General features: G+C 37.7%; 2 protein-coding genes across 7 annotated transcripts in view; one reads left to right on the top strand and one right to left on the bottom strand.

Moving 5' to 3' along the window:
- Positions 1-25,295, top strand: part of LOC137035591 (inactive dipeptidyl peptidase 10-like) — a 106,899-nt gene that overhangs the window by 53,989 nt on the left and 27,615 nt on the right. For 4 of the 6 annotated variants that reach the window (XM_067409030.1, XM_067409032.1, XM_067409033.1 and 1 more), the window contains 12 exons: positions 1,003-1,050; positions 2,296-2,417; positions 2,730-2,774; positions 2,863-2,961; positions 5,487-5,556; positions 6,485-6,679; positions 6,808-6,862; positions 6,951-7,050; positions 7,538-7,596; positions 7,667-7,739; positions 10,779-10,852; positions 10,950-11,778. In XM_067409030.1, coding sequence (XP_067265131.1) covers positions 1,003-1,050; positions 2,296-2,417; positions 2,730-2,774; positions 2,863-2,961; positions 5,487-5,556; positions 6,485-6,679; positions 6,808-6,862; positions 6,951-7,050; positions 7,538-7,596; positions 7,667-7,739; positions 10,779-10,852; positions 10,950-11,087 — 1,078 coding nt within the window. In that variant the 3' untranslated portion in view covers positions 11,088-11,778. Of the gene's footprint in view, positions 1-1,002; positions 1,051-2,295; positions 2,418-2,729; positions 2,775-2,862; positions 2,962-5,486; positions 5,557-6,484; positions 6,680-6,807; positions 6,863-6,950; positions 7,051-7,537; positions 7,597-7,666; positions 7,740-10,778; positions 10,853-10,949; positions 11,779-11,931; positions 12,111-17,936; positions 18,020-25,295 lie in introns of those variants that run through there. The other 2 variants (XR_010897104.1, XR_010897105.1) reach the window with 2 other exon arrangements.
- Positions 17,615-25,295, bottom strand: part of LOC137036217 (inactive dipeptidyl peptidase 10-like) — a 36,600-nt gene continuing 28,919 nt past the window's right edge. Inside the window, exons 21-27 of the mRNA XM_067410253.1 lie at positions 24,453-24,507; positions 22,129-22,228; positions 21,993-22,051; positions 20,976-21,048; positions 20,802-20,875; positions 17,879-18,113; positions 17,615-17,625 (exon numbers count right to left, since the gene is read on the bottom strand). Coding sequence (XP_067266354.1) covers positions 17,979-18,113; positions 20,802-20,875; positions 20,976-21,048; positions 21,993-22,051; positions 22,129-22,228; positions 24,453-24,507 — 496 coding nt within the window. The 3' untranslated portion in view covers positions 17,615-17,625; positions 17,879-17,978. The remainder of the gene's footprint in view (positions 17,626-17,878; positions 18,114-20,801; positions 20,876-20,975; positions 21,049-21,992; positions 22,052-22,128; positions 22,229-24,452; positions 24,508-25,295) is intronic.

Below are 25,295 nucleotides of genomic sequence, written 5' to 3' on the forward strand. Positions count from 1 at the left end.
GCATGTCCATTGGAGATAATGAAGCGACTGACAAACACACTGCAAAAATGATGTCCTTCCTCAATATTTTTGTCTTGTTTTCCAGTACAGATATCTAAAAATTCTTATAATCAAAATTATACTTAAGACAAGAACTAATATCTACCAATGGAGTCGGAAAAATAATTTTGCTTTCCATTTGTTTTAAGCAAAACCTCACTTCATTTTGATACATGTTTTTCAATGTCATGTTTTGTCATTTTGCTTCTCAAGTAAATGAATCTTGATTTAAGAATGTTTAGTTATTTGTACTGGAAAACAAAACAGAAATACTACGGGAAGAAAAAAAAAAAATAATAATATATATATATATACAGTACAGTCCAAAAGTTTGGAACCACTAAGATTTTTAATGTTTTTAAAAGAAGTTTCGTCTGCTCACCAAGGCTACATTTATTTCATTAAAAATACAGTAAAAAACAGTAATATTGTGAAATATTATTACAATTTAAAATAACTGTTTTCTATTTGAATATATTTCACAAAGTAATTTATTCCTGTGATCAAAGCTGAATTTTCAGCATCGTTACTCCAGTCTTCAGTGTCACATGATCCTTCAGAAATCATTCTAATATGCTGATCTGCTGCTCAAGAAACATTTAATGTGTACAATTGTACAAAATATTTGTGTACAATATTTTTTTTCAGGATTATTTGATGAATAGAAAGTTCAAAAGAAAATGAAATCTGAAATCTAATCTTTTGTAACATTATAACATTATTATAATGTATGTATTATAAATGTATATGCATATGTGTGTGTGTTTGTGTGTTTGCCATTTTATTTAATTCATTTCATCTTATGCCATTTTACTCATCTAGTAAATGCATGTTGATTTAAGAATTTTTAAATATTTGGACTGGAGATGAGAAAAATACTAAGACTTTTTTTTTTGGCTGTGTGTAAAACACATGATCACAGTGTTTTAAAAACACCATAAGTCAATGTCTGTTCTAATGCAGATATTTCCTGAGCACCGAGGGCTCCCCGACACACCGGCATCTCTTCAGGTGAGATCCGTGTCCGTTCATGTTTGTTTATCAATAGAAGTGTGTGTTCAGATGAGCGTAGAGGCCTCTGATTAAGGTTATTATTGTTAACGAAAACTGTCGTGAAAATTTCAGAGAATCATAGATGCAAACTCCCCACCTTTCAGTGACAATTCACCTTTTTGAGATCAAAATATGTCACCGCTTTGCATAGATCCAATGAGAAAGTGTTTTTATGGGGGGCACTTGTGAACTTACAAGGGTAAATAAAGAACTGGTTGTTTCAGAAAGTACTGTACAGTGCTTCCTTTACTCTTTACTTTAAAAACTATGTCTATAAAGGTTAATATTTGTATGTGAGGTCTGAGATGTGGAAACGGTGAAGAGAGAGGTCAAACAGTTTGCAGTTCAGCTTAGTATTGCCATCTAATCAGCCAATATTGTCTTAAATAATATGCCACACAATGTTCTCACCTTTTGTCCCCTTGCCTGTTTGCATCCCTGGAGAATAAAAAGTATGTTCTCATACATGTTTCGACTGAAAACAGAGGTTGAAAGGAGTGGATCCATCAATGTTGCTGAATCATAAATGACCAGTAGATGGCAGAGTAATGTCACTCAGAGCAGCCGCAGGCCACTAATGGAGAAAATAATCTGTAGGAAATGACAGCTCAGTTTGGGATTTTTTTTATGATTCTGCTTCTGATAAAAGCAAATGCATGATAATCAGCAGCGATGGAAACATTTATGGCACTTTAATCAAGGGGAAGAGTCCAACCGATTTGAAAGTGCATTGAAGAATCTCACACAATGAAGAAAATGCATCATTTACTAATTCTGTCTGCTGACCTGGTTATGATGCAGAAGTATTACTTCTGATAATAATATATATGCAAAGTAAAATCTTTGAAATATGTATGACAATTAAAAACAAGTTTGTTTGTTTTTTGTTCCAGACAATATTATGAGGTTTTAATATATTGGAAGTATGATTAATAGTATTTCTGAGCTGTAATAAATGGCTAAACGGCTAAACGGAGTGATTTTTGTAGCTTGATAGATATTAATACACATTTACAAATACCAAAGCTATGATAATAAAAACAAAAAAGATACTAAAATTAAGTAAAGGTAATGATTTTCGAAAGATAAAAATTAAATCAAAACTATTTATGCCCCATTAAAACTAACTGAAATTAAAAATCAAAATACAAATCTAGTAAAATTTTAAAACTATAATAATAACCCAGTCTCTTTTGTGCTCAGTGTGTCCACAGTGGGCTTGTTTTCACGCCGATGTCTGACGTGTGAGCTGAATAAAGCTCACTGCACGTTCTTCAGTGCCATTTTTAGCCCCACCAACCAACACGTCCTTCTGCACTGCAAAGGTACGAAGACCACGAATTTATACTTTACTCTCACGTAACAGTACACAGTCCTGATGAGTGAACTTTCACCCCTCTGTGAGCATTAGCACAGCTGCAGACTGCAAAAAATAATGTTCTTCCTCAGTATTTTTGTCTGGTTTTCCAGCACAAATATTTAAACATTCTTAAATCGAGATACATTTACTGGAGAAGAGAAATGACTGAAGTCTTGTTTTCTGAAATATGCATCAAAAATAAGTGATTAAATGTTTAAAACAAGAAAAAATGTCTGCCAGGGGGGTCAGAAAAGTCTTAACTTTGGTCTTCCTGTAGGTCCAGGAGCACCGACAGTGATCATACACACTCTGAACACTGCCAGTGAGTTTTCACGTATTCATTTATCCATCTGGTTCTGCGTTAATAACTCTGTGTTGATTCACGTCTTGTGCTGTTGATCTCTCATCAGATTATTACATCCTGGAGAACAACTCTGCGCTCAAAGCTGCTCTCAGATACAAACGAATCCAGCTGCTGGAGTACAAAAGCATCCAGACCGACCACTTCGGTAACGTACCGCTCAGCTTTACCTGATAAACACACAGAGCATCTTCAGCACACAGTGTGAAAGAATAATGTGTTGGTTTGGTATTGCTGGAGTTAAATATCTTGCTCTTGAAGATACTGTAGTGGCCAAAAGTGATGTCTGGAGGCGATGTTTGTTTTTAATGACCCTACAAGTTCAATTAAACCATCAAAATATGAGGAAAATATTGAACAGAACAGTAAACTTGGTTAAGGTATTTTTATATAAAAAAATTATTTGGCAAAAAAAGACAAACTACAGATACAGGTTTTATTTACTATGCAAAAATGCATATCAAATGACAGGAAAAAGCATACATTAACTACAACATAATCAGTTATCAATATTTCATTGGCAGGGTTGGGGAGTAACAATATACATGTAACGGCGTTACTTAATCAGCATACAAAAATCCAGTTACTGTAATTTGTTACAGTTTACATCAAAAAACGTAAATTGTTTCATTTAAAACAAAAAAAAAATATTATTTTGCCATAATAACACATACAGTATTTCCTGGTTCTGTTGCCAGTGACTCACGTGAGCCACCCGCTGGTGCATGCGCAAATAACACCCGTCTGCAATCTTCTCAGACGCAGATTGAATCACTGCTGCTAGTTGAAACGATGCTTCACGCTGGGAAAACCGCTTTCAATTCATGGAAATTTCGCTGCTATTTTGTTTTCAAAGGAGAAAATGCAAACAACATGGTTGTACAGTGCAAACTTCCAGCTACGAAAACACTTTCTTTATCAAAGGACTAAAAAATAATCTGTAATACCACACTGTAGCCACTAGATGTCATATAGCCCTTTATATATATATATATATATATATATATATATATATATATATATATATATATATATATATAAATATTCAGGGCTGTGTATTCCCAAGTTGTGGAAATGAGACATGATTGCTTAGTTTTAATAGGTTTTTAAAAAAGTAACCAAAAAGCTAAACATTAAAATTAAAGCAGAACAAACATAAACAGAGATGTTTGATCCGAGCTTGTTCAGTTTGGTTATGATCTGATGTGACTTATATTTTTAAGCTCTAAGCAACAACAACGATAATAATTTTGCATTAGATAATTTATCAGATTTGTAAAATATTTTTATTGTTGAGACCCATTCAAAAGCCTATAACATTTAAAAACTTGCAGAAATTGAGAAGAAATAATTCAAATTAAACTTAAAAATGCAATTTATTTATAGTAAAGTTGATCCCCCCCAAATTTCTTTCTTTTTTCTTTCTATATGTGACCTTCAAGTAATCCAAAAGTAATCAGATTACATTACTTTCATATTGTGTTACTTGGATTATGTTACTGAATACATTTTTTATGAAGTAATTTGTAACTGTAACGGAACACATTTTTAAAGTAACCCTCCCAAGCCTGTTCATTGGTTCTCTCATGTCTTTGAATATGTTCATAATTTCTTTGTACGACTGCCTAAAAATTGTATCTGCTTAAAGGCAAAATATGTACGATTTTTGGATTAAAATATCCAAAAATCACTAGAAACAGTGTTATATATTTTGTTGACATTAAAATGTTTCCAAGAATGTTTTAATCCAGAGAAATTTGTGTGTCGCCTATCAATGACATCATATCCGCGTTACCCTTGATTTCTCCTTTTATTTTGTAGAAACCATGGAAACACCAAAAACGCTTTAATATGTTATGTGTTTTATTAGACAAGGGAACAACAGTTTGGATACATTCATCGACAGTAAACTAATGATGTTTTATAGCTAAACACAGTAAGTCTTACTGTTTAAATCTTGTTTTCTTCATTTACCGCAAGTACCGTGTTTTACCATGACTAATATTGAGCTAGCTTAATGCAGTGTGCAACAAGTGTCTCATAGCAGCTGCCGAGCGAACGCTCTATAATGTTATAACAGCTTTCAACACTCAAATGTGTCTAATATGATAAACAGCGCTGCGTTACCCCACATACACATGACCAGAAGAAGCAGAAGCAGCGACTGCGGCATAATAAAAGCCCCACTGCTCTTGAGCCATGTGTCGCGCTCGTCTCTCATTAGCAATCGCTCCAGCGGCTTTCAGTCACACCCTGCTTCATACTACAGTAATACATTTTTAATGCATTAGCTCATCCATAAACAGGATTTCTGTTTCTGAGTCCTGTTGGATTCTTTCCACCGGCTGTAGACGTGAAGACAACAACTCCTGTGATTCTACGAAATCAAGACGTCATCAAGCTACACCTTTGTTTTGAATAAGCGACCTCTACTGGTGAAAAATTACATATTGTGCCTTTAATCTGGCATGTTTCATTGCATTATCACAAAAAAACAATCGATTCCAAGCACAACTATGCAACATGCTTATAAAATCTTTAACAAATTTTGAATAATCTTTGAATAAAGGGTAAAGATGTCAATTTTCCTAGGCTGGGCATCACTTTTGGCCACTGCCAAACTTGATAGATCGTTATACGCAGCACTGAACTGTTTCTTGTGTGTTTTTGCAGAGTTGCCGCTGAAGATCTCCTTTCCACCCGATTTCTCTGAGTCCCGCACTTACGCCCTTCTGCTGATCATGTAAGCAGATTTGTGTTCAAATCTGTCCTAATTGACCCTTCGCAAAGACCCGCCCCCCTTATTTACTGTTGCTTTGTCCGACAAGCCGTGGTGCTGTCAACAAGTCCAAGCTTTCAAATTGGGAAAATCTTTTGTTTTTGAACAATAAAAAAACGTTTTGTGGCTCTTTAATGTGTTGTAACAGATCGCTGTAGCGCCTCAGCTCAAGCGGCTCGTGAACCGATCATCTCTTCCTACTAGTTCATTTATAGCATCAAATAAACATGAATAAACATCAGAAGGAATGTTGTTTCAAATGCAGAAAGATGTAAATACACACAATTTTTAAATTTCAAGTCCACTGAGGTTAATCTTCTAACTCCTGACTGCTTTGTCGGACAAAATGGCAGATTCGCTGTTATTATTGGTTAGATCGCTTGTCAATCAAACTCCTGGCGAAGGGTCAATTAAAAGAAAACAAGCTGACAAAAAGATTGCATCCAATATTTGGTGATAAGGAAGCATAACGAGAGATTAATAAGCAATATTTTGCATGCTGGTCATTTTTGACCTGGAACACCACGAGTGTTAAAGGGTTTTCAACACAGCACAAGGGTTAAAGATACTTCAAATGGATCTGGCGTATAAAGTAGAGGCATATGTTACTATTAGTTCTGCTGTTCCCCTGGGTTTATGGAGGTGTTTGAAGTGAGTAGTTGTGTCACTACCTTTACTAGTCTCCTAGTCACCCTTGTGATGTGAAGTTCAAGCAGCTCTGAGGTGAAATAAACAACTTTTTGTGAGTAGAAAGGGTGCCACGCACATTTCTCAGCTGTGAAAACATTACATTCCATTGAATTTCAAAGGCGCTGTAAACACACATGACCAGAAGCAGGAGATGCACGTGATTTCAGATCGAAATGCATCATGTTTTTTATTTGTGCGCCAGTGATGCTGCCCCCGGAGGTCAGCAGGTGAATGAGCAGTACGCAGTGGACTGGGACTCTGTGCTTGTCAGTTCGGACAATGTCATCGTAGCTCGTCTGGATGGCAGGGGAAGCGGTTTCCAGGGTCAGAAGGTGTTACAGGATGTGCACAAGCGCCTGGGTGCCGTGGAACTGCAGGATCAGCTGGCCGCTGTTGAGTAAGAACGTTTACCTGCCAAAAATGACATTTCTGTCCTCATTTACTCTCCCTCGTGCTCTGTTTGTGTGATCTAAAACTGCACACACTGCTGTGAAACATGCTAACGAAATCATGCTGTTGCTCCAGGTACCTGCTGAAATCTCCGTACATCGATCGCACCAGAATCGGTGTGTTTGGTCGGGTAAGTCACGGATTAAGTATCACAAACGGTTGCTGTATCGATAGAAACACTGTTCCTTCATCATACTTCAACATTCGTCTTTCTGCAGGATTATGGAGGATATATCGCACTTCTTCTGATTAAATCCACTGAGAACTTGTTTAAATGTGCAGCGGCCATGTCGCCTGTGACGGATTGGAATTTGTACGGTAAGTTATTGTGATGTGAATGTGCTTTTTTACTTTTTTTAGTGTGTAATGTTGCTGTTTTGAGCATGAAAAAGCTCTCCAAACCACAAAGAGATATTGTCTATATCAGTGTCACTGTTTCTGAACTCTCTGAAATGCCTCCATTGTAGTCTTGAGTTTTCTTGTGGGAACGAACACGTCACAATATTCCTCATTTAAATAATTCATATGCATAATAAAGGGGCGGGGCCTGGTTGAGTTAGTTAGTAGTGTGTTGAAACTGGTGGTTATGGTAAAGGGGGTGGGACATTTCCCAAACACCAATCACAACACACTGCTCCAGTCGACCAATCAGAGCACACTGTGCTTTTAAGAAGGAGGGGCTTCATAGAGACAGGAACTAAACAAAAAATCCTAAGAGAACATTATCAAATTTAAAAGTAGTTTCAGACCAGAGATCATCTTTGTTTTTTGTTCTATGAGTGAAACTGATCTCTCTCTCTCTTAGCCTCGGCCTTCTCTGAACGCTACCTGGGATTTCCTCTCCAGGACGACAGCAGATATCAGGTAAGTGCTGTTTAGATGTTGGTGAACTCAGACTCTGCTTGAATGTAGTGACAGACTGTTTGTTCTCTAGTTCTCCAGTGTGCTGCAGAATCCACAGGGTTTCAGAGACCAAACGCTCATGCTGCTGCACGCGACTGCAGACGGTCAGTGTTTGTTACAGTTTCCAGTGTTCACTATTCGCACAATGTGCATGACGTACAATACGTAATACAATGCAATTCACATGCATGCTCTATAAATAAATTAATAAACACTGGTCTGAATGATTCCATACATATATTCACTTTGACCAGTAGTGACCAAAAGTGATGTCTGGAGGGGATTTTTGTTTTTAATAACCCTACAAGTTTTTTTTTTTTTTTTTTTTTTTTTGCCAAAAATGATATTGGCACAATTTGGAATGTTTCATTGAATTATAACAAATAAAATAATCGACTCCAAGCACAACTGCTTTTTATGGAAGCTTGTTTCCGCCACTGTATAAAAAGGGTAATTGCGGCTTTTTATCTCACAATTCTAACTTTTTTCCCCTCAGAATTGCGTGATATAAACTCTCAATTGCGAGTTATAAATATATATAACTTTTTTTCTCAGAATTGCGAGTTTATATCTCGCAGTTCTGAGAAAATTCAGACTTGCTAGATAAAAACTTACAATTCCGACTTCTGACTTTCTCACAAGAGTTAATATTTTGCAATTCTGACATTATAACTCGCAATTCTAAAAAAGTCAGAATTATGAAATATAAACTCGCAATTGATGTTATAAAGTCAGAATCTCGAAATATAAACTCGCAATTGCAAAAAAAAGTCTGAATTGCGAAATATAAACTCGCAATTGCAAAAAAAAAGTCTGACTTGCGAAATATAAACTCGCAATTGATGTTATAAAGTCAGAATTGCGGAATATAAACTCGCAATTGCAAAAAAAAGTCTGAATTGCGAAATAAACACTCGCAATTAAGGCTGTATCGAATGTATCGAAATATAAACTCGCAATTGCTGTTATAAGAAGGAATTATGAAATATAATCTCGCAATTGATGTTATAAGAAGGAATTGCGAAATATAAACTCACAATTGATGTTATAAGAAGGAACTGCAAAATATAAACTCGCAATTGATGTTATAAAGTCCTAATTGCGAAATATAAACTCGCAATTAATGTTATAAGGTCCGAATTGCGAAATATAAACTCGCAATTGATGTTATAAGAAGGAACTGCAAAATATAAACTCGCAATTGATGTTATAAAGTCCTAATTGCGAAATATAAACTCGCAATTAATGTTATAAAGTCCGAATTGCGAAATATAAACTCGCAATTGATGTTATAAGAAGGAACTGCAAAATATAAACTCGCAATTGATGTTATAAAGTCCTAATTGCGAAATATAAACTCGCAATTAATGTTATAAGGTCCGAATTGCGAAATATAAACTCGCAATTGATGTTATAAAGTCCGAATTGCGAAATATAAACTCGCAATTGATGTTATAAAGTCTGAATTGCGAAATATAAACTCGCAATTGATGTTATAAGAAGGAATTGTGAAATATAAACTCGCAATTAATGTTATAAAGTCAGAATTGCGAAATATAAACTCATAATTGATGTTATAAAGTCCGAATTGCGAAATATAAACTCGCAATTGATGTTATAAGAAGGAATTGTGAAATATAAACTCACAATTGATGTTATAAAGTCAGAATTGCGAAATATAAACTCGCAATTGATGTTATAAAGTCCGAATTGCGAAATATAAACTCGCAATTGATGTTATAAGAAGGAATTGTGAAATATAAACTCGCAATTAATGTTATAAAGTCAGAATTGCGAAATATAAACTCATAATTGATGTTATAAAGTCAGAATTGCGAAATATAAACTCGCAATTGATGTTATAAGAAGGAATTGTGAAATATAAACTCACAATTGATGTTATAAAGTCAGAATTGCGAAATATAAACTCGGAATTGATGTTATAAAGTCCGAATTGCGAAATATAAACTCGCAATTGATGTTATAAACTCAGAATTGCAAAATATAATCTCGCAAATGATGTTATAAGGAATTGCGAAATATAAACTCACAATTGATTTAATAAAGTCCGAATTGCGAAATATAAACTCGCAATTGATGTTATAAAGTCAGAATTGTGAAATATAAACTCGCAATTGATGTTATAAGAAGGAACTGCAAAATATAAACTCGCAATTGATGTTATAAAGTCCTAATTGCGAAATATAAACTCGCAATTAATGTTATAAGGTCCGAATTGCGAAATATAAACTCGCAATTGATGTTATAAAGTCCGAATTGCGAAATATAAACTCGCAATTGATGTTATAAGAAGGAATTGTGAAATATAAACTCGCAATTAATGTTATAAAGTCAGAATTGCGAAATATAAACTCATAATTGATGTTATAAAGTCCGAATTGCGAAATATAAACTCGCAATTGATGTTATAAGAAGGAATTGTGAAATATAAACTCACAATTGATGTTATAAAGTCAGAATTACGAAATATAAACTCGTAATTGATGTTATAAAGTCCGAATTGCGAAATATAAACTCACAATTGATGTTATAAAGTCCGAATTGCGAAATATAAACTCACAATTGATGTTATAAAGTCTGAATTGCGAAATATAAACTCGTAATTGTGAGAGAAAAAGTCGGAATTACGAATCTATATCTCGCAATTCTGACTTTTTTTTAATTGTGGGATATAAGCTTGCAATTGCGAGTTATAGTGTCAGAATTGCGGAATATTAACTCATAATTCTTACTTTTTTCTCCTAATTCTGACTTCTTTTCTCAGAATTGAGATATAAACTCACAATTCCATCACATAAAGTCAGAATTGCAAGGTATATATTCGCAGTTCTGAGAAAAAAAGTTATATATGTTTATAACTTGCAATTCAGACTATATAACATTCAATTGCAATTATCACGCAATTCTGAGAAAAAAAGTTATCTTTTAAATTGTTTTATTCTGTGGTGGAAATAAGCTTCCATAGCTTACGACATCTTTAACAACTTTTGATTACTATTTGAATAAAGGGCGAAGTTTTAAATCTTATATTCCACTATTATATTCGCAATCGTAGCATATCATTTGATTGCATTATTCTGCCATTGAGCCATTCTTGAAAATTATGTTTGTTTTTCCTCCAGCGAACATTCACTTCCAGCACACGGCCGAGCTCATTAAGAACCTGGTGAAGGTGGGAGCAAATTACACGCTGCAGGTACTGAAAACCATGTGACTGGCGTTGTGTTTTCCAACATCGTGTCGATTGATTGTCATCTAGTTTCTTGATCGTTTTCTGGATGTTTCTTCTTCAGATTTATCCAGACGAAGGTCATTTTCTGTCGAAGAGCAGCGGGCGACATGTGGCCGCGACACTGAGCAGCTACTTCAGATCCTGCCTGCAGGAGGAAGGGCTTCCCATCAGTGAGGAGGAGGAGGAAGAGGAAGAGTAGAGCGAAGATGACACGCAGCACACAAACACACATGCAGCACACACCACAATACACACACGGGACAGTGAAACACACTGGACGTTGAGACAAACATCCAGAGCAGAACGCTCAAATAAACAGCGAGTGCCGGGAGTGTGTGTGTGTGTTTGAACATGTACATATGCATGTGTGTAACCGTTTGGATGATGTATGTATTAGAGCCGTGTGTGTGTGTGTGTATGAGAGAGAAAGAGTTTCTATGTACCTGGCCTATGGATCATTGTCACTGGAAATGGATTAGAAAGTGTCACATATCATGAATCACTATGATCTCCGATCGGCTGATGCATTGGCCAATCACAGCACAGACTGTCCAGGTGGGATGGCTCAAGTCAGCCATTGCATGGTTCTTTTGCTTTGCTTCACTTCTTTTGCCACTTTTCTGTCAGTATGTTTTCACCTTCCGGAGGAGCTGCATTCGATTCTGTTTATCACAAGCACTTGCTGGGAAGAACCGTAAATCCATCCGTCAAAAGCTTGAAGATCTGCGTGAAGGTCAGCACAAGTGTATAACACTCTCTGTATGTGCATTCTGGGATGGATGCGGCTGTGTGTTGTACAGAAGAGGGCGTTGAAATGTATTTTTGACATGCATCAGATGGCAGAACGGACTGTCTTGGATCAGATTATTTGTCTCTGGAGGGCTTTTGTATCGCTGATTGTTTAGTTTTACTGTCGGTGGTGGTGGGGCGGGGGGTGAGGGGTTGGGTTGATTGTTATTGTTCTCTAGTTATGACAGTCATGTCTATAAATAAACAACTAGTCCAAATCCAACATTATTCAATGTACTATAATTTACCACCAGAGTCTCTTGTTCAGCTGATCAACCTACAGGAACATGAAGAAATGTCATCATGCCAACAGTACAATTATGAGAAAATGGGCTGGAATGAATGAATTCCACATCCAGCAGTCGACAAAATGTGATGTTCGGAGGTGATATTTGTTTTTAATGACCCTACAATTTCAATTAAACCATCAAAATATCAGAAAAATATTTGTTTTGTTTTTTAAAAAATATTTTAAAGGTGATTCTCTACAGAAACATTTTGTTACACTGGTTGAAAGTCTCCTCAAATCCTGATAGCAATCACTATGTTAAACAGTCTTAGTGTATTTTTACAAATATGCATATTGTCTGTAGAAAGCGAAAGACCATAAAATGTCCATCCAATCGTTATATTTGGTCTGAATTATATACGATACCTGCCTGTCAGTGTATGATTTTACATACCTATTTTCACGCAGACATCATAATGTAAGTGCGTTTCATGCAGTTTGTCAAAAACTTTATATTAGAAAGACCGTGCACTTGTATTATTATTAAAGTGCAATGCGCAAAATGGCGGAATAAGTCCCGCCTTCTAAATAGTTATATCATTTCACTGCAGCGGCAGTTAGAAGCTCCGGTTCCTATAGCAACAGTCAGACGCGCGCTTCCAATAGAGACATGCAGTTAGCTTGAGCCGGCCTGAAAAATGCAGTTTTTTGTCATGATTCAAGCATTTAGAATCAAAATTTATGAGACAGTTGTTGTCAGATTTCATTGGTGATTTCAAATATGAAATTTAATCGTAAGCTTGGTGAACAGCTTTGGAGAATTTAATGTTTCCCCAATCAAAGATATATGAGCTGCACTTGCATCCCCGAGAGACGTTTCAAAGATGGCCGCTGATTGAAATGGACTTTGAGTTTATACAGACAGACCTTGGTCAGGAGCACCACAAACTAATAGCAGCAGCCTTTTACAGTTGCTACCGAATCAAAACAATGTGCTTATGCTGTGTTAAGAGATGGCAACCCTTCACATTCAAACTGGAGCTGTTCAGGTCCTCCGAATCAGAATTATGCGCATGTCAAGAGTATCAACACTGAAATGAATCTGCAGCAGTCAGGTACAAGCTCTCTAAAGTTGTTTATCTTTAATATTATTGTAATGTTATGTGCTTTGAGACACAAGGTCTCTTGTGTGACGCTTTGCCAAGAAGATGGGGATGTTATGAATTGAAAGCTAGCTCCTATTACACCTTAAAATTTGATGGAAGAACAAAACACTAAACTTGGTTAAAGCATTTATCTGAGAAAATTTATTTGACAAAAAAGGTCTTTTAGTCTACAAAAAGCTCACAGGAAAGCAAACATTGACTAAAACATAATCGGTTATGGATATTCATTTATGAATTCATCTGTTCATTTCTTTGTATGACAGCCTGGATAAAAATTATGTTGGCACAATTTGTTATGTTTCATTGCATTATCACAAATAAAACAATCAACTACGCAATATGCTTAGAAAATCTTTAACAAATTTTGAATATTTTCTGAATGAAGGGTGAAGATGTCCATTTTCCTAGGCTGTACATCACTTTTGGCCACAAAAAAAGGTGATATGATCTTCAGATGTTTTTAACATAGTTCACAGAATATTGTTGGATCAGGAACCCAGTCCTGCATCACCAGCTCCAAGTGTCAGATGTCTGTCCCTTACCAGCAGACACAGGTAAAGATAGTGCTATTGAGCGTCACTGAAATTTGTAGATTAATTTTGCTCGCCAAGTAGTTTATTTCATATGACAGGATCGCTGAATTTACATATGATGATGAATTTCCATCTGGAGCCAGTGGCTGTGGGAATCAAAGTTTACAAACGGTAAATGAAGTATAGGTCTACTTGTATTTATGATGTAATCAATTTAAACTTTTTGTAAATAATATTTTAAAATATGCACATATTTGCACATATACTCTTATTCGTAGCCTATGTCTAATATGTTGTTAAATGCAAAACCTTGCATCATGTTTCAACACATTCAGTTATGAATTGCATGAATCATGTAAATGAAAGCATATATTCAATTCAAAATGGCTAAAACTCAAGTTGAGTAGACCATGTGATGTCAGAGAATGTGTTAATGTGGATATAACTGGCTATGATTCACTGTGGCATTAGGATTTTTTCTGCATTATTTTTGTTTAATAATTACTATTTTATTTAAACAATGATTATGAATATTCCTATATATTTTAATGAATTTATATAATCATTCTTCATTTCTTTCAAGTTATAGTTCAGTGGCATCCAACTGCATATCGAGAGAAGAAGGGATGGTCATTTGCAGTGCTTATTGGCTTTCTAAAAACCAAATGAATGACCAGCAGATCTGGAACACAGCAATGCCACATGTCAACCAAGAACTGTACTTTATCTGAGCCACATAACAAATCTATTATATATAATGTATCTATTATATATACACTATATTGCCAAAAGTTTTGGAACGCCTGCCTTTACTTGACATCCCATTCTTAATCCGTAGGGTTTAATATGGAGTTGGCCCACCCTTTAACAGCTATAACAGCCTCAACTCTTCTGGGAAGGCTTTCCATAAGGTTTAGGAGTGTGTTGATGGGAATTTTTGACCATTCTTCTAGAAGCTCATTTGTGAGGTCAGGCACTGATGTTGGCTAGAAGGCCTGGCTCACAGTCTCCGCTCTAATTCATCCCAAAGGTGTTCTGTCGGGTTGAGATCAGGACTCTGTGCAGGCCAGTCTAGTTCCTCCACACCAAACCCACTCATCCATGTCTTTATGGACCTTGCCATCCCCAAACTGTTCCCACAAAGTTGGGAGCATGAAATTGTCTAAAATGTCTTGGTATGCTGAAGCATTAAGAGTTCCTTTCACTGGAACTAAGGGTTTAAGCCCAACACCTGGAAAAACAACCCCACACCATAATCCCCCTTCCACCAAACTTTACACTTGGCACAATACAGTCAGGCAAGTACTGTTCTCCTGGTAACCACCAAACCCAGACTCGTCCATCGGATTACCAGACAGACAGACAGATTGCTCTGGAGTCCAGTGGCGGCGTGCTTTACACCACTGTATCCGACGCTTTGCATTGTACTTGATGATGTAAGGCTTGGATGCAACTGCTCGGCCATAGAAACCCATTCCATGAAGCTCTCTACACACTGTTCTTGAGCTAATCTGAAGGCTACATAGAGTTTGGAGGTCTGTAGCTATTGAGTCTGCAGAAAGTTGGCAACTTCTGCGCACCTCAGCATGCGCTGACCCCGCTCTGTGATTTTTCATGGCTTAACACTTCATGGCTGAGTTGCTGTTGTTCCCCATTGCTTCCAATTTGTTATAATACCACTAAAAGTTGACCGTGGAATATTTAGTAGTGAGGAAATGGACTTATTGCACAGGCGGTAACCTATCACAGTGCCACGCTTGAATTCACTGAGCTCCTGAGAGCGACACATTCTTTTACAAATGTTTGCAGAAGCAGTCTGCATGCCTATGTGCTTGATTTACACCTGTGACAATGGAAGTGATTGGTTCAATGATTTGGAGGGGTGTCCCAAAACTGTTGGCAATATAGTGTATATACCAATTTGACTCTATTTCAGTCATATATCTACAAAAGTTCTTATTGAGAATTCACAGAGGTTTAGATGTTTTATTGAGTTTTGTTTAATTTGTCACCATCATGGTGATCAGTGTTTGCTTCAGTTAGGATCTCTAAAACCTTAACTTTTTACGTTAGTTTTTCTTGGTTGCTACAACTGTGTTTATAAGGCACATTTGTTATGGCAAGAAAAACAAAGAGAAAATCTGATCAGGTGTTGATGGTTATCTATTGATGATGACATTATCATGATGTAGTGGTCTAAATAACTCTGTGTTCCCAATCCTGCTCCTGGAGGCACACCAACACTGCACATTTTCGATATCTTCCTTATCTGACCCATATTTCTGGTCTTGGATTCTCTAATAGCGAGCTGATGAGTTGAGTCAGGTGTGTTTGATTAGTAAAAGTTTGAAAAATGTGTAATGTTGGTGCTCCTCCAGGAACAGGATTGGGAAACACTGGTCTAACCAACTCATCTCATTCAAAGTCTGTATCTCTGATAAAGTGGTTGATGTTTTTTATGGTATTGTTTATAGTAGCTCTGTGATTTTATTTTTTTTAAACATAGAGAAAGATAATATTTTCCATTCTTTGTTATCAACAACATGAAATGCATTAAGCATTACATTGAGTTAATTAATGAAAAAAACTGTAGGGGGATTGTGAGTTGATGAAAAGCTAATGATTAGTTAAATCAGAAAAATGTAAAATTAAAAAGAATGAAAATAAAAAGATTGGACACTAAAAGAAATTATATTTTCTTTGTTTACTTGCATGTCAATGTGACAATTATCAAACATCAGAGGACTGAGAACATGCAAATGCTATTATTGAAAAGTAAATATTGTAGATCAAAGAAGTTTGACAAAAAAAGTTTGGGAATCCCTGCATTACATGAACAAACAATAATAAACATGAAAACAGCAATGACATCACACATTCAAATTTTTCTAGGTTTGAAATATTTTTGTCTGTCCATATCAATAATTAATGAAGGTCACTGGATATGATGAAGACATGGTGTTTCACAGCTATATATCAAACGTGTTTAGTAACTCTTACATGGTGTAGTTGAGAGGCACTTTTTTATCCCCAAATCTTTTGTAGTTTTTTAATCCATAAAAAGTAACTACTGTAGTGGAAAGAGGCAGCTGCTGAGGTGAACTTCAGCAAAAAGTTTTTTACTTCCCAGGATCGATCTCTCTGGGGTGTGTTTGCCAAAAGCATTGTTTGTTAACTATGATCGCAAGTTCCGTCGTTATCAGCACAGTTCAACGAGTCTGTGTTTCCCAAAACCATAGTTCCAACAAACATTCAACTCGACCGACTACAGAACTGGGTCAGTTTATCAGTTCCTGCCTTAGACTGGTTCAGATCCTACTTAAGTAGCAGGGAATACACTGGGTACCTACACCTCCAGGCGTTACATCATATCCTCTGGTGTTCCCCAAGGCTCAATTTTGGGTCCTCTATTATTTAATGTATACATGCTTCCTTTAGCTGGTGTAATTAATCAGTACAATATTTCCTTCCACCAGTATGCAGATGACACACAACTCTGTCACTTGCACCAGATTCCCACAATTCAATTTCCACCCTGCTGGACTGCATAGAGAGCATAAAACTGTGGATGTCCCAGAACTTTCTACAGCTAAACAAAGATAAGACAGAGGTACTTGTTATTGGTAATGACGCACAGAGAACATCTGTTGCTCCATATCTCGACTCTCTATCACTAAAAGCCAGTAATCAGGCCAAGAACTTAGGAATCATGTTTGACAGTGACCTCAGTTTAAAAAAAACATATTAGCATTATTACTAAAACAGCATATTATCACCTCAGAAACATCTCCAAAGTACTGATATTATTTATTATTTATATAATTTGTATAAAAATGGTAGAAAAGGCAGAAAATTCATGTTTCACGTTTCAATGAATGCAGATGACATGCGCTGTATGATCTGATGTTCACATCATTATTCTTCTGGAGATGATAGGATGGATGATGAAACAGGATTAGGCCTTCAGAAAGAGCCCAGACTCAATGACTCAACGGGAGCCCAGAGTGGTCAGTCATGCTCCTTTTGAAAGGAAAAACACACGTTGAACTACAAACATGTTAGATGTTAGATTTTATATTGTGTACTTCTCTGAAAGTAATATATACACCAGTACAGGCCATAATAACCCCTGATCAGCCCAGTGATTTAATTGAGACAGAACAATGTTTCATTCAGTCATTCAGTTAAGAGTGACAGCACTCAACATCAGTCACGCTGCTGCTAAATACAGATGTAATGCTATAGTGTGGACAAATGATGAAAAATAACAAACTTGAACAAGTAGTTTGAGTGTGTCCTCAGACTCAGCATCTCTCTGTCTCTGCCTTCAGGTCAGATTGTCTTAAAGGATGGGAGAGCTGGTCGCCAAGATGCTAGTCGTCATCGTCGTCGTCACTGGTTTCTGTGGGAACAGGTATGTTGTCATAGAAGCACTCTCTGAAGAAGGAGAAGCGTGAGTTCAGCATGTAGCGACTGCTGATGACATCATGACCCTCATCGGGGAAGATCTGCACAGAGGCGAGAAAGATGTCAGAGGGACGAGCGCACAAAGTCAAAAGCTGCTTCCCAATTCAGATGCTGCATCCTTCGCAGACTGAATGCTTCACAGTTGCGCAACAAGCGCTGTCCCAAGGTCAGAGGGTCGAGCGTGTGAGGTCAAATTTTCGAGAGCATGAGTTCAGAGGGGTCAAGAGCGTGAGGTAAAAGGTTTGAGTGCGTGAGGTCAAAGGGTCGAAAGAGTGAGTTCAGAGAGTCAAGTGCGTGAGGTCAAAGGGTCAAAAGCTTGAGTTTAGAGGGTCAAGCGCATGAAGTAAAAGGGTTGAAAGCTTGAGGTCAAAAGGTCGAACGTGTGAGGTAAAAGGGTCGAAGAGTGAGTTCAGAGGGTCGATAGCATGAGGTCAGATGGTTGAGCACCTGAGGTCAGAGGGTCGAGAGTGTGAGGTTAAAGGGTCGAACACATGAGTTCAGAGGGTCAAGAGCGTGAGGTAAAAGGTTTGTGTGCGTGAGGTCAAAGGGTCGAAAGGGTGAGTTCAGAGAGTCAAGTGCGTGAGGTCAAAGGGTCAAAAGCTGTGCATGAAGTAAAAGGGTTGAGAGCATGAGGTAAAAGGGTTGAGTGTGTGAGATCAAAAGGTCGAACGTGTGAGGTCAAAGGGTCGAGAGCGTAAGTTCAGAGGGTCGAGTGCATGAGGTCAGATGGTTGAGCGCGTGAAGTCAGAGGGTCAAGAGTGTGAGGTTAAAGGGTCGAACACATGAGTTCAGAGGGTCGAGAGCGTGAGGTAAAAGGTTTTTGTGTGTGAGGTCAAAGGGTCGAAAGGGTGAGTTCAGAGGGTCGAGCGTGTGAGGTCAAAAGGTCGAAAGAGTGAGTTCAGAGAGTCAAGTGCGTGAGGTCAAAGGGTCAAAAGCTGTGCATGAAGTAAAAGGGTTGAGTGTGTGAGATCAAAAGGTCGAACGTGTGAGGTCAAAGGGTCGAGAGCGTAAGTTCAGAGGGTCGAGTGCATGAGGTCAAAGGGTCAAAAGCTTGAGTTTAGAGCAGTGGTTCTCAAACTTTTTTCCCAGTGGGCCGCACAGAGGTCCAAGTGCAAGTCTCACGGTCCGCATATAATTTACATATGACGTCCCCAATGCAAACCAATCAGATTTAATGTTATGGTATTAGCAGATAATACTATTATTATACCAAGATGTTGCACACAATAGATAACAAATAAAAAAAAACTTACTGACATTAGCTTTACAATAATAATCAGTAATGCTCAATGAACACACAAACTGTATATACATCACTTTAAGTTGCTATTTAATTCTGTATGACTTTCTTCAACAGCATCGCAATAGTCACCAAACAACACTCTTTTTTCAAACAACACTGAGCGCTGTAGGCTAATTACAATCTCTGACAATATCAAGCATTCTGTCATGTCGCAATCCCTCGCGCAGCATCGGATCCACGAGCGCGCGCAGAGTTGGGCTCATTCCAGCCGCGCGTGCGCTGATGCGGTTATTTTTACTGATTTAAAATACATCAAACAAACACATCGAATTCACAGTTCAGTCTTTTGAAATCGTAGGTTTTGCTTGTCAAGTACTTTACTACAGAGCAAACAGGAAGGCTGCCCATCTCGCTCATTAGGCCTTACAGCAAACTGATTCTTCCATTCTTCTTACCTTTACTGCTGATGCTGCGACTCTTCTTGTTTGCATGTGTTCCTTCATTTTATCTTCCACATTTAGCTGTTCTCCTTTAATATCAAATTTGACCATTTTGAGGCTTAAATTTACTAAATTAATGGCTACTGTTTGAATTCTTCCAAAGCGCGCACTTGTGTTTGTTTCGTTAACTGAGTGATTGCGTCATTAGCCTACGTTGCCTGATGTCTGAAAATAATAAATGGTCACCAAAATTATTTTATATGACAAATAAAGCATTATAGCTCATTTATATTTATTTAATTCACTTTAATTTAAATTTTAAAACAAAAATAAATTGTATGCTATTTTTTATTATTATTGTGGTCGGCATATCGCGGGCCGCATTTACATTTGTGACGGGCCGCAGGTTGATAGCCACTGTTCCACACCCATTCAAACGCTCGCTGCGTCGCGCGACTCGTGTCCAATTACATCAAAAGTATATGCTCACTGGATGTCATGGCAACTGAATCACGGAGGAAAACTTTAAATATCTCGCCTTCGCTTTAATTTCGGACCATCTCCAAAAAGACATAAAACACTAAACAAATGATTTTGACATCCGTTTATCAAAGTAGGAAATCCAGATTTTTAATCCCTTACACACAATTACTGCTGTTGAAATACAAAATGGAGGCGGGTCCGGATTGAATTCCCTCCAGGTCCGGATCCGGACCGGAGTCCGGACTTTGAGAAGTGCTGGTTTAGAGGGTCAAGCGCATGAAGTAAAAGGGTTGAGAGCGTGAGGTAAAAGGGTTGAGTGTGTGAGGTCAAAAGGTCGAACGTGTGAGGTCAAAGGGTCGAAAGCATGAGTTCAGAGGGTCGAGAGCTTGAGGTCAAAGGGTCAAGAGCGTAAGTTCAGAGGGTCGAGTTTTTGAGGTCAAAGGGTTAAGCGTGTGAGGTCAAAGGGTCAAGAGGTTATAGGGTTATAGGGTCGAGCACATGAGTTCAGAGGGTTGAGTGCATGAGGTAAAAGTGTCAGGTGCTTGTCAGTGTGAAGGACTCACCTGTAACCTGTAGTTTACATTAATCACAGACAGCAGCTTCACTAGTTCTGCAGTGTGTTGAAAATGAACGTTTGCTAATAGAGAAAGAGAAAGAAGTCATGTGATGATGCAGCCCTTTTGTAGGTAATTGCAAATTTGCCTTTGTATTATGGGTTTCCTTTTTAATGGGCTCACCATCCGCTGTTCCGTGCTGAATCAGGAACCGTAACATCTCAGAGCGAGTGTTGTTCAGCAGGAGGCTGGAGATCTGAAGGACACACAGTAAAAGTCTTCCGTGACTGTGACGTCGAGCCGTTCACACCGCATGCCTTTGTGTTACTGCAGAGAGTTGAGCCTCTAGTTCACACTGCACCACATTCACTGATGCCATTCAAATCAGCTTTCAACATGCAAAACAAATACAATAAATAACTGGTGCAGGAGATACAGTTCCTGCAGTAATTTAGAGTTTGATTACAAAAACATTTCTCCCGACTGATTCTGCTTCATCTTTCCCACACTCCACTACTGTATCTGACAGGAGAATGCAAACTGTGAACATGCATTCATTCATCTCACCTCATCAACACATTTAGTATTCCTCAGTGAAATGCAAACTCAGAATATTACACAAACCTGCAGTAAATAAATATGCTAAACAACACTTTATGCATTTAATATCACTTTATTAACCAATATTTTTGCTGCTGACATTTAATGATCCAGTTAAACCATACAAATAAGCAAAAATGACTTTAGTTAAACATAACATTTGTGGTTCATTTTTTTTATTTCTAAAATAAGAGTGTTGAACCTTCTTCTCCTGAGTCCTATTCTTCTGTGATGCAGAATGGCAGCACAGCTGAAAGGCTTGTTTGAGCTGCGCCCTCTACTGTACAGATGTGAATTTAAATTTCCTTCAGCCTGAGGCTTATTCATTCCACTTTTGGTGTGAAAGAGCCTTTAAGTTTGCCAAAAATATATATTTTTTTTATTAAAAACAAACAAACAAGCAAGTCCAGCCCAGATAAGAAAAAGTAACACAAAAGTAACAATGCATTACTTTCTATAAAAAGTAACTAAGTAACGCAATTAGTTACTTTTTTAGGGAGTAATGCAATATTGTAATGGATTACTTTTAAAAGTAACTTTCCCCAACACTGAATGTCACACGTTTATGTCTTAAACTATACAGTAGCAACAACATCTTACCTTGTATTTTAGCTCATTTTGTATGGGGAAGCCAAAGTATCTCTCTGTAAAGGCAGAAGCTGTGTAGAAACACAGAATGGTCACACTACTGAATGTGTGTGTGTGTGTGTCCGTTCTAAGTTTGTGTGACAAGTACCATAGAGTTGCCAGTCAAATACGGGTGTCATGGCCGCGCCGCAGCGGAGTGCAGAACTGTGAGAGAGCAGCAGAAGTGAGCTCAGAAACCCGCCGTAGACCTGCACAGAACCGCATTATGAACATCTGACGTCTAAGATCAATTCACAAACTTTCAAATGGACAAAAATACTAAATTTTGATCTTGCCTGTTTCTATTTCTGTAGTAGACAGAAACTTTAATTATAGTCTGTACAGGTATTTTTATCTCTGTTTCTCTGATGGAGATACAGTTTATTTAAAGCAGCTGATTTGTTTAAAGGTGCCCTAGAACCAGTTTTTACAAGATGTAATATAAGTCTAAGGTGTCCCCTGAATGTGTCTGTGAAGTTTCAGCTCAAAATACCCCATAGATTTTTTTTAATTAATTTTTTTAACAGCCTATTTTGGGGCATCATTAAATATGCACCGATTCAGGCTGTGGCCCCTTTAAATCGCGCACTTCCTGCCCCCCGAGCTCTCGACTATAATACAGTGCATTTACAAAGTTCCCACAGCTAATATAACCCTCAAATGGATCTTTACAAGATGTTCGTCATGCATGCTGCATACTGCATGCTCATGTGAGTATAGTATTTATTTGGATGTTTACATTTGATTCTGAATGAGTTTGATAGTGGCTAAAGCTAACATTACACATTGTTGGAGAGATTTATAAAGAATGAAGTTTTGTTTATGAATTATACAGACTGCAAGTGTTTAAAATTGAAAATAGCGACGGCTCTTGTCTCTGTGAATACAGTAAGAAACGATGGTAACTTTAACCACATTTAACAGTACATTAGCAACATGCTAACGAAACATTTAGAAAGACAGTTTACAAATATCACTAAAAATATCATGTTATCATGGATCATGTCAGTTATTATTGCTCCATCTGCCATTTTCGCTGTTGTTCTTGCTTGCTTACCTAGTCTGATGATTCAGCTGTGCACAGATCCAGACGTTAATACTGGCTGTCCTTGTGTAATGCCTTGAACATGAGCTGGCATATGCAAATATTGGGGGTGTACATATTAATGATCCCGACTGTTACGTAACAGTCGGTGTTATGTTGAGATTCGCCTGTTTTTCGGAGGTCTTTTAAACAAATGAGAGGAAGCAGGAGGAAGCAATGAAGGAAGCAATGAAGTCTGAGGGCCCTATTTTAACGATCTGAAACGCAAGTGTCAAAGCGCAAAGCGCAAGTAACTTTGTGGGCGGGTCTCGGCGCTGTTGCTATTTTCCCGGCGGGATAAATGGCTCTTGCGCCCGGCGCAAATCTAAAATGGGTTGGTCTGAAGTAGCTTCATTATTCATAGGTGTGGTTTGGGCGTAACGTGAAATAAACCAATCAGAGCGTCATCCAACATTCCCTTTAAAAGCAGGTGCGCAAGTTCCATTATGGATTGCTATTATTATGGCGTATTTACCAGGCGCACGCCAGGAGCGGTTCACAGCCGAGGAGATTGATGTTCTTGTAAGAGCAGTGAAAGACAGAGAAGTTGTGTTGTATGGGGATGGGAGAAACCCACCCAAAATAGCGTCGGTTAAACAGGTTTTTTCACATCTTCGTGGCACACCACAATGATTTCCGTCATCTCATCTCAATATTTTTTTAGTGTAACATATGATTTGCAAAAATAACTGTTGCATCTGTGTAGATTACATGAGCAAAGTGTATGCGCGTTGTGCACGCTATACATTATGGTCAAGCATGCGCCCTTAAAATAGCATAATGAATAACGCGCAACGTGCCACTGACTTTAGACTTTTTTTCTGGTCAGTGGCGCAAGTGTTTAATGGAACAGCAAAATAGCACCAGGGATTGTTTGCGCCGGAACACGCCTCCTTTTTTGCGCTGAACCGCCCAGGGAGCGCAAGTTCATTCACTAGTTTAGCGACGTGCTTCTGTGGAGGGAAAAGCGTGCTTTGCACGGCTGCAAAATAGGAATGACACATGCGTCGGTGTACAAAGTCAATTGCGCTGGGTGCAAGATTGGGCCCTGAAACTCACTGTATGTCATTTCCATGTACTAAACTCTTGTTATTTAACTATGCCGAGGTAAATTCAATTTTTGAATCTAGGGCACCTTTAAATGTCTTTGCTTTTTTGGCCAGTTTATTCAAGCCTGCAGGGTGAAGTTGCAGCATACACGTGAAAGGATAATTCACACATAATTTATAATTCTGTCATCATTTACTCTCCAGCAAAAGAACAAAGTTTTACAGGCTTGAATGACATGAGGATGAGTAAATGATAATTTTTGTGTGAACTAACTCTTTAATGATTCTGGTGAGACTCACCTTGCCAAAAACCCCGACTCTGCCTCCATCAATGTACGGCTGCTTCACCAGATACCTGCCGCAGACAAATAAACAAATGAGCACAAGGTGTAATGCTAATATGAGGGAAAATACTCATGCAGTCTCATTTAAGATCACTGTTTTTCCACAGTAGAAGAGATGATGAATCATCAGTCACCTGAAAACTGTTTCTTCAAGTGACCAGTGCGATAAAAGGCATCTTTTCCATCATGTTAATCAGAATTTTTTTCCTAAGCAGTCGCGACAGCAAGACGCGACGATTTTAGAAACAATTTCTATTTCTGTGACATCACAGCTGAAAAAACATCAAAGTATGAAAATGACAATCTCCAGTTCTGTTTATGTGCTTCATTTATTGTTAAAAGAGTCTAAAACCTTCATAGCCATACTGAAAGACCATGGATAATTCACCTCAGATCTTGATTGACTGAAAATTATTTAAAGGAAACAACAACATTCAAACTCAATGTGAAAAAAAACAAGTGTATTCTATGACAAAGATTGTTTTTTAATGTTTAAATGGTGTAATTTTTGATTATATACTTGTCCATTTTGTTGCAAGTGCAGTGCGCTTGCAGAGAGACTCCTCCCACATGCTCTTCTGATTGGCTGTGATTTCTGATTGATTTGGTTGCGAGTGCAGTGCGTTTGCAGAGAGACTCCTCCCACACGCTCCTCTGATTGGCTGTGATTTCTGATTGATTTGGTTGCGAGTGCAGTGCGTTTGCAGAGAGACTCCTCCCACATGCTCTTCTGATTGGCTGTGATTTCTGATTGATTTGGTTGCGAGTGCAGTGCGCTTAAAGAGAGACTCCGCCCACA

This window comes from Chanodichthys erythropterus, chromosome 14 (assembly GCF_024489055.1).
Source record: "Chanodichthys erythropterus isolate Z2021 chromosome 14, ASM2448905v1, whole genome shotgun sequence".
NCBI classification, from domain to species: Eukaryota; Metazoa; Chordata; class Actinopteri; order Cypriniformes; family Xenocyprididae; genus Chanodichthys; species Chanodichthys erythropterus.